This window comes from Entelurus aequoreus, linkage group LG01 (assembly GCF_033978785.1).
Source record: "Entelurus aequoreus isolate RoL-2023_Sb linkage group LG01, RoL_Eaeq_v1.1, whole genome shotgun sequence".
Lineage (NCBI taxonomy): Eukaryota > Metazoa > Chordata > Actinopteri > Syngnathiformes > Syngnathidae > Entelurus > Entelurus aequoreus.
Genome location: NC_084731.1, coordinates 7,089,007 through 7,103,630, shown reverse-complemented (window position 1 = coordinate 7,103,630; position 14,624 = coordinate 7,089,007). Strand labels below are relative to the sequence as shown.

Genomic DNA, 14,624 nt, shown 5'->3' with positions numbered 1-14,624 from the left:
GTAACTTACTTATATCACAGGAATCATAGAAGCTAAGGTAAATTACTTATATCACAGGAATCATGGAAGCTAAGGTAACTTACTTATATCACAGGAATCATAGAAGCTAAGGTAACTTACTTATATCACAGGAATCATAGAAGCTAAGGTAAATTACTTATATCACAGGAATCATAGAAGCTAAGGTAACTTACTTATATCACAGGAATCATAGAAGCTAAGGTAACTTACTTATATCACAGGAATCATAGAAGCTAAGGTAACTTACTTATATCACAGGAATCATAGAAGCTAAGGTAACTTACTTATATCACAGGAATCATAGAAGCTAAGGTAACTTACTTATATCACAGGAATCATAGAGGCTAAGGTAACTTACTTATATCACAGGGATCATAGAAGCTAAGGTAACTTACTTATATCACAGGAATCATAGAAGCTAAGGTAACTTACTTATATCACAGGAATCATAGAAGCTAAGGTAACTTACTTATAGCACAGGAATCATAGAAGCTAAGGTAACTTATATCACAGGAATCATAGAAGCTAAGGTAACTTACTTATATCACAGGAATCATAGAAGCTAAGGTAACTTACTTATATCACAGGGATCATAGAAGCTAAGGTAACTTACTTATATCACAGGAATCATAGAAGCTAAGGTAACTTACTTATATCACAGGAATCATAGAAGCTAAGGTAACTTACTTATATCACAGGGATCATAGAGGCTAAGGTAACTTACTTATATCACAGGAACGTGCCGAACACTAAGCAGAGGCAGGTGATACCAATTAGTACCCATGGTAACCAAAACAAACCCAGAAGTGCACAAAACAGGAACTAAGGGAGTCCAAAACTAACAGAACAGTTTCATTTTTTTATGTTTTCTGCTGTCGGTGTGCCTCAGAATTTTTTTCAATGAAAAAAATGTGCCTTGGCTCAGAAAAGGTTAAAAAAACACTGTCCTATGCTTTTATCATACTGTCTGGGGATTGCTATGATATGCTGTGACATATTACGCAGTTTTTACAATGCTTTTTTTTTAATGATGAGAAAGCTAATGTATCTATTGCCCAATGTTAAACGTGTGTGTTTGTTCTGTGTATTGCAGTGGTGTGTAGCCACCACTGTCACAACGGTGGCAGGTGTGTGTCACCGGATGAATGCCAGTGTCAGCCGGGCTGGAGTGGCCCCTCCTGTGAAAACGGTGAGTGTGTATAAGGGCCTCAAAAAGGCTCACGTGACTTTGCCATGCATTGTGGGTGCCGGGTAGCCAATTTTTGCTGGACGTAGGTTTTGTTTACAAGTCTGTATTAAACCCGCGGTAATGTGAGAGAGAGCGACACACTAGCCCAGGGACGTCAAACTGGTATTCAATGAGGGTCACATGCCTGTTATGTATGGCTGCCATCAGAGGGCTGCTTGTAACAGTGAATACCGCATTTTTCGGAGTATAAGTCGCTCCGGAGTATAAGTCGCACCGGCTGAAAATGCATAATAAAGAAGTAAAAAAACGCATATAAGTCGCACTGGAGTATAAGTCGCATTTTTGGGGGAAATTTATTTAATAAAAGCCAACACCAAGAATAGACATTTGAAAGGCAATTTAAAATGTCTAAAGAATAGTGAACAACAGGCTGAATAAGTGTACGTTATATGAGGCATAAATAACCAACTGAGAACGTGCCTGGTATGTTAACGTAACATATTATGGTAAGAGTCATTCAAATAACTATAACATATAGAACAGGGGTCACCAACCTTTTTGAAACCAAGAGCTACTTTTTGGGTACTGATTAATGCGAAGGGCTACCAGTTTGATACACACTTAAATAAATTGCCAGAAATAGCCAATTTGCTCAATTTACCTTTAACTCTATGTTATTATTAATAATTAATGATATTTACACTTAATTGAACGGTTTAAAAGAGGGGAAAACATGACAAAAATGACAATTAAATTTTGAAACATAGTTTATCTTCAATTTCGACTCTTTAAAATTCAAAATTCAACCGAAAAAAAAAGAAAAAAACTAGCTAATTAGAATCTTTTTGAAACAATTTAAAAAATAATTTATGGAACATCATTAGTAATTTTTCCTGATTAAGATTCATTTTAGAATTTTGATGACATGTTTTAAATAGGTTAAAATCCAATCTACACTTTGTTAGAATATATAACAATTTGGACCAAGCTATATTTCTAACAAAGACAAATCATTATTTCTTCTAGATTTCCCATGACAACAATTTTAAAAGAAATTCAAAGGACTTTGAAATAAGATTTAAATTTGATTCCACAGATTTTCTACATTTGCCGGGATATTTTTTTAAAATTTTAATCATAACAAGTTTGAAGAAATATTTCACAAATATTCTTCGTCAAGAAATTAGAAACTAAAATGAAGAATTAAATTAAAATGTATTTATTATTCTTTACAATAAAAAAAATAAATTTACTTGAACATTGATTTAAATTGTCAGGAAAGAAGAGGAAGGAATTTAAAAGGTAAAAAGGTATATGTGTTTAAAAATCCTAAAATCATTTTTAAGGTTGTATTTTTTCTCTAAAATTGTCTTTCTGAAAGTTATAAGAAGCAAAGTAAAAAAATTTATGAATTTATTTAAACAAGTGAAGACCAAGTCTTTAAAATATTTTCTTGGATTTTCAAATTCTATTTGAGTTTTGTCTCTCTTAGAATTAAAAATGTCGAGCACAGCGAGACCAGCTTGCTAGTAAATAAATACAATTTAAAAAATAGATGCAGCTCACTGGTAAGTGCTGCTATTTGAGCTATTTTTAGAACAGGCCAGCGGGCTACTCATCTGGTCCTTACGGGCTACCTGGTGCCCGCGGGCACCGCGTTGGTGACCCCTGATATAGAAAATGCTATACGTTTACCAAACAATCTGTCACTCCTAATCGCTAAATCCCATGAAATCTTCTTCCTCGGTTTCGCTTGTAAATAATATTATTTGATATTTTACGGTAATGTGTTAATCATTTCACACATAAGTCGCTCCTGAGTATAAATCACACTCCCGGCCAATCTATGAAAAAAACTGCGATTTATAATCCGAAAAATACAGTAATGTATGAATTTGCCTCTGGATTTCATTATTAATTATATAAATTGTTTTAAGTAGACTGTCGATTCTACAGTAAAACATTTTTTTTAAATTACTGTAAAATATAGTGGTTTTTTTGTATTTTTTACAACATTTTACGGTAAAAGGAAAAATAGTACCACTGTTTTTTGGGGGGGTTTTTTACAGAAAAAGCTGGCAGTTTAATTACCAGAATTTTACTATTAAATTGACATTGTTTTTTACAACATTATATTGTTCATGGAAAAAAACGGTACAAGTTCCTTTTTTATTCTGGCAACTTAGCTGCAAGTTTTTCGACCATACAAACAAATGTATCGTCTTTCCATTTATAGTAATACACCGTTAAAACAAGATTTTACAGTAAAAATATGGTGGCTCAGTGAACTTTTAATTTTAACGCAAAAAACAATGGTAGTTTATGCTGTAAAGAACTATATAAAATGTATTGTCATTTTTATTAAATTGATGGGTAGTTTGCTGTAAAATCATAAGTCAAGCAGATATTTAAGTATTTATTTTTATTTAGACCAGTCATGGAAATAAGCGATTCAGAGTGCAGCAATACCCAGAATGCAATGCGTTTCCACGTCACACCTTCAAACCCTACTGTGAATGACCTTTAGTTCATGTCTCTCTGAAGTTCTTGTCTGTGGCCGTAAACACACCAACATGTACCAGGTGATGGTGTCCCTTTTTTCCTTAACCTCTAAAGCAGGGGTCCCCAAACTTTTTGACTCGGGGGCCGCATTGGGTTAAAACAATTTGGCCGGGGGCCGGGCTGTATATATATATATATATATATATATATATATATATATATATATATATATATATATATATGTACATACATACATACATATATATATATATATATATATATATGTATATATATATATATATACATACATACATACATACATACATACATACATACATACATACATACATACATACATACATACATATATATATATATATATATATATATATATATATATATATATATATATCTATCTATATATATATATATATATATATAGCGCACTTTCCGCATGCGCGATGATGTCACGTTATCAATGAGAAAATGCATTTTTAGACAATATGATTTGCCTGAGCGGCTAGGAGACACCGTGAGTAGCAAGCGGTACAAAGTGGATAAGAAAAGACAGAATTTTTTTTTATTTTATTTTTTATTTTTTTTATACTTGGGACTTCCCGCGGGCCTGATTTTGGACTCTGGCGGGCCGGATACGGCCCACGGGCCGTAGTTTGGGGACCCCTGCTCTAAAGGCTTAGTGGCCACATGCGTGGACAGCACCTTTTAGCTCTTATTTCCAAAATTGTGTACACTACTGAATTGGGGTCTTATGGCCACTTATGTGGACACTTATACTGCCATCTGGTGGTGTCAGAAGAGTATAACATACAATGGAATTTGGAAAAAAAAAAGTGTAAAAATAAGAATTAGCATGTCACTAAACATGAAGTACACGTTTGTGTACTTATGGACTAAGTACGTCATATAAAAATATGATTCCTAGTTTTTATTCTAATTAGGGTCCAATAAGCCCAAAATAAAAATAAAAAAAGCATGTAAATAAACAGCTTGGGCCTTAAAGGCCTACTGAAAGCCACTACTACCGACCACGCAGTCTGATAGTTTATATATCAATGATGAAATCTTAACATTGCAACACATGCCAATACGGCCGGGTTAACTTATAAAGTGCAATTTTAAATTTCCCGCTAAACTTCCGGCTGAAAACGTCTATGTATGATGACGTATGCGCGTGACGTCAATCGTTGAACCGGAAGTATTCTGACACCATTGAATCCAATACAAAAAGCTCTGTTTTCATCTCAAAATTCCACAGTATTCTGGACATCTGTGTTGGTGAATCTTTTGCAATTTGTTTAATGAACAATGGAGACTGCAAAGAAGAAAGTTGTAGGTGGGATCGGTGTATTAGCGGCTGGCTGCAGCAACACAACCAGGAGGACTTTGACTTGGATAGCAGACGCGCTAGCCGCCGACCTCACCTTGACTTCCTCCGTCCCCCGGTCGCCGACCGCATCTATGATCGTCGCTCCGTCGATCGCTGGAACGCAGGTGAGCACGGGTGTTGATGAGCAGATGAGAGCTGGCTGGCGTAGGTGGATAGCTAATGTTTTTAGCATAGCTCTGTTAGGTCCCGTTGCTAAGTTAGCTTCAATGGCGTCGTTAGCAACAGCATTGTTAAGCTTCGCCAAGCTGGAAAGCATTAACCGTGTAGTTACATGTCCATGGTTTAATAGTATTGTTGATCTTCTGTCTATCCTTCCAGTCAGGGGTTTATATCTTTTGTTTCTATCTGCATTTAAGCACGATGTGCTATCACGTTAGCTCCGTAGCTAAAGAGCTTCGCCGATGTATTGTCGTGGAGATAAAAGTCACTGTGAATGTCCATTTCGCGTTCTCGACTCTCATTTTCAAGAGGATATAGTATCCGAGGTGGTTTAAAATACAAATCCGTGATCCACAATAGAAAAAGGAGAAAGTGTGGAACCCAATGAGCCAGCTTGTACCTAAGTTACGGTCAGAGCGAAAAAAGATACGTCCTGCACTACACTCTAGTCCAGGGGTCACCAACGTGGTGCTTCTTATAACTTTCAGAAAGACAATTTTAGAGAAAAAATACAACCTTAAAATGATTTTAGGATTTTTAAACACATATACCTTTTTACCTTTTAAATTCCTTCCTCTTCTTTCCTGACAATTTAAATCAATGTTCAAGTAATTTTTTTTTTTTTATTGTAAAGAATAATAAATACATTTTAATTTAATTCTTCATTTTATCTTCTGTTTTTTCGACGAAGAATATTTGTGAAATATTTCTTCAAACTTATAATGATTAAAATTCAAAAAAATTATTCTGGCAAATCTAGAAAATCTGTAGAATCAAATTTAAATCATATTTCAAAGTCTTTTGAATTTCTTTTAAAATTTTTGTTCAGGAAAATCTAGAAGAAATAATGATTTGTCTTTGTTAGAAATATAGCTTGGTCCAATTTGTTATATATTCTAACAAAGTGCAGATTGGATTTTAACCTATTTAAAACATGTCATCAAAATTCTAAAATTAATCTTAATCAGGAAGAATTACTAATGATGTTCCATAAATTCTTTTTTTAAATTTTTTTTGAAAAAGATTCGAATTAGCTAGTTTTTCTCTTCTTTTTTTTCGGTTGAATTTTGAATGTTAAAGAGTCGAAATTGAAGATAAACTATGTTTCAAAATGTAATTGTAATTTTTTTCGTGTTTTCTCCTCTTTTAAACCATTCAATTAAGTGTAAATATCATTCATTATTAATAATAACATAGAGTTAAAGGTAAATTGAGCAAATTGGCTATTTCTGGCAATTTATTTAAGTGTTTTTAAACTGGTAGCCCTTCGCATTAATCAGTACCCAAGAAGTAGCTCTTGGTTTCAAAAAGGTTGGTGACCCCTGCTCTAGTCCTTCACTCTGACGTTCCTCATCCACGAATCTTTCATCCTGGCTCAAATTAATGGGGTAATCGTCGCTTTCTCGGTCCGAATCGCTCTCGCTGCTGGTGTAAACAATGGGGAAATGTGAGGAGCCCTTCAACCTGTGACGTCACGCTACTTCCGGTACAGGCAAGGCTTTTTTTTTATCAGAGACCAAAAGTTGCGAACTTTATCGTCGATGTTCTCTACTAAATCCTTTCAGCAAAAATATGGCAATATCGCGAAATGATCAAGTACGACACATAGAATGGATCTGCTATCCCCGTTTAAATAAAAAAAATGTCATTTCAGTAGGCCTTTAAGAGGTTAAGCGATCGTCACCACAATTGTGGCAGTTAATGACATTTGCACCATGTTTTGAACTTGTTAAAGACAAAAAACAAAAAAACTTAAGCACGGAGTCTTGCTTTCAGTAATGGAAATAAGCGATTCAGAGTGCAGCAATACCCACAATGCAATGCGTTCCCACGTCACACCTTCCAGCCCTACTGTGAATGACCTCTAGTTCTTTGTCTCCCTGATGTCTTTGCGCTCCACAGCTCTTTGCTCTCCAGTCTGTCCGAACGGAGGGTCGTGCGTCCGGCCCGGCACCTGCAAGTGTCCTCCTGGTTTCTTTGGGGCCCGGTGTGAAAACGGTACAAGCGTCAAAATGAAAAAAATGTGATGATTATCACCTTTTCCGACTCATGAATTACTCATAGATGTTGCCAAAGTGTCAAATCATAAGGTCTGTGCGTTTAGGCATGAACTCACACGCGGTTTTGGATTAGTAGATTGCACAGTACAGTACATATTCTGTACAATTGACCACTAAATGGTAACACCCCAATAAGTTTTTCAACTTGTTTTAAGTCGGGGTCCACGTTAATCAATTCATAATTGTCTTCTCGTCACGCAGCTGTCTGCACGCCCGCCTGCAAGAACGGTGGTTTCTGCATGAGGAATAACGTCTGTACGTGCCCGCCAGGATACACCGGGGGGCGCTGTGAGCGAAGTCAGTCTTCCTCTACATCGCTTCATCTTCTCTTCTCTTTTTTTGCCACCTACCATATCCAGGGGTATCCAAACTTTTTCCACTGAGGGCCGCACACTGAAAAATCAAAGCATTTTGAGGGGGCCATTTTGATATTTTTTATTTTAAAAACCAATACAATATATGTATAAAAAAATACATTTAGGCCTCCACTCAGACTTGATCCCGGGGACCCCAAAAGGTTTTGGTCAAAAAAAATATTACAAATGTGTCATTATTTCATACTTGCCAACCCTCCCGTTTTTAGCGGGAGAATCCCGGTATTCAGCGCCTCTCCCGACAAACTCCCGGTATTCAGCCGGAGCTGGAGGCCACGCCCCCTCCAGCTCAATGCGGACCTGAGACTGAGTGGGGACAGCCTGTTCTCACATCCGCTTTCCCACAATATAAACAGCTTGCCTAACGAACTCAAACGAATGGAAACAAGAATTTCAGTTCATCCAGGACAGTTCGAAGGGGAAGGGGTATGTTGCCTGTAAATATGTAGAACAGACTTCTCCATTGAACACGGTGGCCGAAATGATATACTCATCATGAACGGAGAAGTTCAACAGGACAATACTGCCATCTAATGGATAGCCACCGGCACACTGAAATTCAAGTATTTCTTTTATGTAAATAAAATAAATAAATATATATATATATATATAGCTATAATTCACTGAAAGTCAAGTATTTCATACATATATATATATATATATGAAATATATATGAAATACTTGAGTTGGTGAATTCTAGCTGTAAATAATCCCGCCCCCAACCCCCCCAACCCCCTACCCCCCACCTCCCAATATTGGAGGTCTCAAGGTTGGCAAGTATGCATTATTTATAGGGATGTCCGATAATGTCTTTTTGCCGATATCCGATATTCCGATATTGTCCAACTCTTTAATTACCGATACCGATATCAACCGATACCGATATCAACCGATATATACAGTCGTGGAATTAACACATTATTATGTCTAATTTGGACAACCAGGTATGGTGAAGATAAGGCTCCTAAAAAAAAAAATTATAAAATAAAATAAGATAAATTAATTAAAAACATTTTCTTGAATAAAAAAGAAAGTAAAACAATATAAAAACAGTTACATAGAAACTAGTAATTAATGAAAATTAGTAACATTAACTGTTAAAGGTTAGTACTATTAGTGGAGCAGCAGCACGCACAATCATGTGTGCTTACGGACTGTATCCCTTGCAGACTGTATTGATATATATTAATATATAATGTAGGAACCAGAATATTAATAACAGAAAGAAACAACCCTTTTGTGTGAATGAGGAGGGAGGTTTTTTGGGTTGGTGCATTAATTGTAAGTGTATATTGTGTTTTTTATGTTGATTTAATTTTAAAAAAAACTAAACAAACAAAAAAAAAAAACGATACCGATAATAAAAAAAACGATACCAATAATTTCCGATATTACATTTTAACGCATTTATCGGCCGATAATATCGGCAGGCCGATAATATCGGCAGGCCGATATTATCGGACATCCCTAATTATTTAGTATTATTATTATTATTATTCAAGGTTTAAATCTCTAGATCAACATTAGGTCTATCCGTCAATATAACACTTTTAAAGATTTAAGTTGTATGCCATTTTTGTCAAGGAAAACTGTGATTTTTTATGGAAAAAAACACAAAATATGCAATATTTTCCCCCAATAAAATTTTAAAGTGGAATATTTGAGAATATATAATAATTGGAGTCTTAAAAAGGTCAATAACTCATAACAACATTGATTTTAATTCATTATTTTTTTGAGCAATGACACTTAAAAAAAAAAAAAGTCCCACTAAAATTATTGGGGATCCAAAAGGGTACTGCTCAGTAAAGTTTAAAAAAATAAATCCAACATTTTTTAAAACTTTTACCACAATAGTCTCAAGATTAACTTCAGATCTATCCGTCAGATATAAGTTTTATTGTTGTTTTTGTTCTTTGTTTGTTCGTTTTAGGCCCTTCTTTAAAAAACTTTGTTTTTTAAATGGCAACCAAAAAATGTGCAACATTTTCCCCCCAAAATATCTCAAAGTGGAATATTTAATGTAAAGTAAATGGAGCCTTGAATAGGTCAATAATTCATAATGACATTGATTTTGATTCATTATTATTTTTTAAAGAAAGAAAAGGCCTGCATGGCAGCTTTGTGTTATTAGAGTAAATAATGCAACATTTTCTTGTTACATTTCACCTGTTTGCTCTTTTATACCACTTTTTATGTTTTTTGTTTTTTTTTTCATCGTATTTTTAGAATGTGCCGTGGGGCCGTTAAAAAATTACCTGCGGGCCGCACTTTGGACACCCCTGTCCTACGTTGATTGATTGATTGATTGATTGAAACTTTTATTAGTGGATTGCACAGTACAGTACATATTCCGTACAATTGACCACTAAATGGTAACACCCGGATAAGTTTTTCAACTTGTTTAAGTCAGGGTCCACGTTAATCAATTTACGTCATTTTGCCCTGGTTTTACATCCTAGCTCCGATCCAATCCACTTTATTTGTATAGCACGTTTAAAACAACATAAATGTTTCCAAAGTGCTGCACAACAATATTAAAAACAATATTCAAATATTATCCTTAGCTCCACCAATGACTGAAGTTCCAAAGTGCTGCACAACAATAATATAATAATAAAATGACAATAAATAAATATAAATAAATACATAAATAAAATAAATAATAATGAAAATATAAATAAATAAAATGACAATAATAAAATGACTGAAGTTCCAAAGTGCTGCACAACAATATTAAAAGCAATGTTCAAATATTATCCTTAGCTCCACCAATGACTGAAGTTCCAAAGTGCTGCACAACAATAATATAATAATAAAATGACAATAAATAAATATAAATAAATACATAAATAAAATAAATAATAAAATAAATAATAATGAAAATATAAATAAATAAAATGACAATAATAAAATGACTGAAGTTCCAAAGTGCTGCACAACAATATTAAAAGCAATATTCAAATATTATCCTTAGCTCCACCAATGACTAAAGTTCCAAAGTGCTGCACAACAATAATATAATAATAAAATGACAATAAATAAATATAAATAAATACATAAATAAAATAAATAATAAAATAAATAATAATGAAAATATAAATAAATAAAATGATAATAATAAAATGACTGAAGTTCCAAAGTGCTGCACAACAATATTAAAAGCAATATTCAAATATTATCCTTAGCTCCACCAATGACTAAAGTTCCAAAGTGCTGCACAACAATAATATAATAATAAAATGACAATAAATAAATATAAATAAATACATAAATAAAATAAATAATAAAATAAATAATAATGAAAATATAAATAAATAAAATGACAATAATAAAATGACTGAAGTTCCAAAGTGCTGCACAACAATATTAAAAACAATATTCAAATATTATCCTTAGCTCCACCAATGACTGAAGTTCCAAAGTGCTGCACAACAATAATATAATAATAAAATGACAATAAATAAATACATAAATAAAATAAATAATAAAATAAATAATAATGAAAATATAAATAAATAAAATGACAATAATAAAATGACTGAAGTTCCAAAGTGCTGCACAACAATATTAAAAGCAATATTCAAATATTATCCTTAGCTCCACCAATGACTGAAGTTCCAAAGTGCTGCACAACAATAATATAATAATAAAATGACAATAAATAAATATAAATAAATACATAAATAAAATAAATAATAAAATAAATAATAATGAAAATATAAATAAATAAAATGACAATAATAAAATGACTGAAGTTCTAAAGTGCTGCACAGCAATATTAAAAACAATATTCAAATATTATCCTTAGCTCCACCAATGACTGAAGTTCCAAAGTGCTGCACAACAATAATATAATAATAAAAGAACAATAAATAAATAAATATAAATAAATACATAAATAAAATAAATAATAAAATAAATAATAATGAAAATATAAATAAATAAAATGACAATAATAAAATGACTGAAGTTCCAAAGTGCTGCACAACAATATTAAAAACAATATTCAAACATTATCCTTAGCTCCACCAATGACTGAAGTTCCAAAGTGCTGCACAACAATAATATAATAATAAAATGACAATAAATAAATATAAATAAATTTCATAAATAAAATAAATAATAAAATAAATAATAATGAAAAATATAAATAAATAAAATGACAATAATAAAATGACTGAAGTTCCAAAGTGCTGCACAACAATATTAAAAACAATATTCAAACATTATCCTTAGCTCCACCAATGACTGAATAAAAACAAAAAATAGATAAATATAAAACCAATACAAAAATAAATATGACTAAAAACAATTTTAAATAGGGATGTCCAATAATATCGGACTGCCGATATTATCGGCCGATAAATGCTTTAAAATGTAATATCGGAAATTGTCGGTATCGGTTTCAAAATGATCGGTATCGGTTTCAAAAAGTAAAATGTATGACCTTTTTAAAACGTCGCTGTGTACACGGACGTAGGGAGAAGTACAGAGCACCAATAAACCTTAAAGGTACTTCCTTTGCGTGCCGGCCCAGTCACATAATATCTACGGCTTTTCACACACACACAATTGAATGCAACATGCTTTGTCAACAGCCATACAGGTCACACTGAGGGTGGACGTATAAACAACTTTAACACTGTTACAAATATGCGCCACACTGTGAACCCACACCAAACAAAGAATGACCAACACATTTCGGGAGAACATCCGCACCGTAACACAACATAAACACAACAGAACAAATACCCAGAACCCCTTGCAGTGGATGCATTGTTTAATGCATCCAGCGGGGCATCACAACAAAATTAGGCATAATAATGTGTTAATTCCACGACTGTATATATCGGTATCGGTTGATATCGGTAATTAAGAGTTGGACAATATCGGAATATCGGATATCGGCAAAAAAGCCATTATCGGACATCTCTACTTATTATGTCTATTTTGCACACGCAATCGATATAGGTCAACCCCTTTCTAACGGTGCTTTTATTGAAGTGCTAATATTGTAGAAGAACTCCATATCTGAGCATCAGCATTCTTCTACCTGCCTTTTGTCCAGGCGTGTGCGAGCCCATGTGCATGAACGGCGGTCGCTGCGTGGGTCCCTACTTCTGCGACTGTCCGTCAGGTTGGAGAGGAAAGCAATGCGAACGACGTAAGAAGAGCTGCCTGCCTGTGCGTGCATGTGTTAGCGTGTGTGTGTGTGTGTGTGTGTGTGTGTGCCACCTCCCAGTTCTTCACCTTTGGCTGAACTCGGCCGCATGTTTGGTTTTCCTTGCAGCCAGCTGCGTGCAAACGTGTCTGAACGGCGGTGAGTGCATCGGACCCGACGCCTGCCGCTGTGCTCCAGGCTGGCACGGACCGCTGTGTCACATTCGTGAGTATCGATCTCGAGACGATGGCCGAAACCTGCAATTATAACGGCGTTGGTGTCGGGGTGGTGGCGCAAGCCCGTGTTTCCACCGAATACAGTTTGGTTCAGTTTGTCATGGTGCGGGTTTGGAACAGGTTCTATAGTACATTGGGACCCTTTATGTTAACCCTTGTGTAATGTTCATATTGTTGTTACTCAGTCAGCGTTTGTGGGTCTGATGGACCCCTTGCATTTTGTGGCTTTTAATGCCTCACAATTAGAGATGTCCGATAATATCGGTCTGCCGATATTATCGGCCGATAAATGCGTTAAAATGTAATATCGGAAATTATCGGTATCGTTTTTTTTATTATCAGTATCGTTTTTTTTTTTTTTTTTTTTTTTTTTATTAAATCCACATAAAAAACACAAGATACACTTACAATTAGTGCACCAACCCAAAAAACCTCCCTCCCCCATTTACACTCATTCACACTCATTCATACAAACGGGTTGTTTCTTTCTGTTATTAATATTGTGGTTCCTACATTATACATCAATACATATCAATACAGTCTGCAAGGGATACAGTCCGTAAGCACACATGATTGTGCGTGCTGCTGGTCCACTAATAATACTAACCTTTAACAGTTAATTTTACAAATTTTCATTAATTACTAGTTTCTATGTAACTGTTTTTATTAGGGATGTCCGATAATGGCTTTTTGCCGATATCCGATATATGCCGATATTGTCCAACTCTTTAATTACCGATAAAATTAACTGTTAAAGGTTAGTATTATTAGTGGACCAGCAGCACGCACAATCATGTGTGCTTACGGACTGTATCCCTTGCAGACTGTATTGATATATATTGATATATAATGTAGGAACCAGAATATTAATAACAGAAAGAAACAACCCTTTTCTGTGAATGAGTGTGAATGAGTGTAAATGGGGGGAGGGAGGTTTTTTGGGTTGGTGCACTAATTGTAAGTGTATCTTGTGTTTTTTATGTGGATTTAATAAAATATAAAAAAATAAAAAAAACCGATACTGATAATAAAGAAACCGATACCGATAATTTCCGATATTACATTTTAACGCATTTATCGGCCGATAATATCGGCCGATAAATGCGTTAAATGCGATAACTAACCTAACATCTCTAGTTTTTATATTGTTTTACTTTCTTTTTTATTCAAGAAAATGTTTTTAATTTATTTATCTTATTTTATTTGATTAATTTTTTTAAAAAGTACCTTATCTTCACCATACCTGGTTGTCCAAATTAGGCATAATAATGTGTTAATTCCACGACTGTATATATCGGTTGATATCGGTATCGGTTGATATCGGTATCGGTAATTAAAGAGTTGGACAATATCGGCATATCGGATATCGGCAAAAAGCCATTATCGGACATTCTACTCACAATCAAACACTTTTATGTTAAAATACTGAACAGATGTTTACCTTATCCCAATAAACATCTGTTCCGTATTACCACAGTGTTGAGAAGGAGCAAAGATCGTCAATAGTACTG

The 14,624-nt window shown here is 34.1% G+C and overlaps 1 protein-coding gene across 1 annotated transcript in view; it reads left to right on the top strand.

Moving 5' to 3' along the window:
• Positions 1 to 14,624, top strand: part of LOC133660837 (von Willebrand factor D and EGF domain-containing protein-like) — a 56,013-nt gene that overhangs the window by 32,882 nt on the left and 8,507 nt on the right. The window contains exons 27-31 of the mRNA XM_062064384.1: positions 1,115 to 1,210; positions 7,182 to 7,277; positions 7,541 to 7,636; positions 12,785 to 12,880; positions 13,007 to 13,102. Of these exons, the coding sequence (XP_061920368.1) occupies positions 1,115 to 1,210; positions 7,182 to 7,277; positions 7,541 to 7,636; positions 12,785 to 12,880; positions 13,007 to 13,102 (480 nt within the window). The remainder of the gene's footprint in view (positions 1 to 1,114; positions 1,211 to 7,181; positions 7,278 to 7,540; positions 7,637 to 12,784; positions 12,881 to 13,006; positions 13,103 to 14,624) is intronic.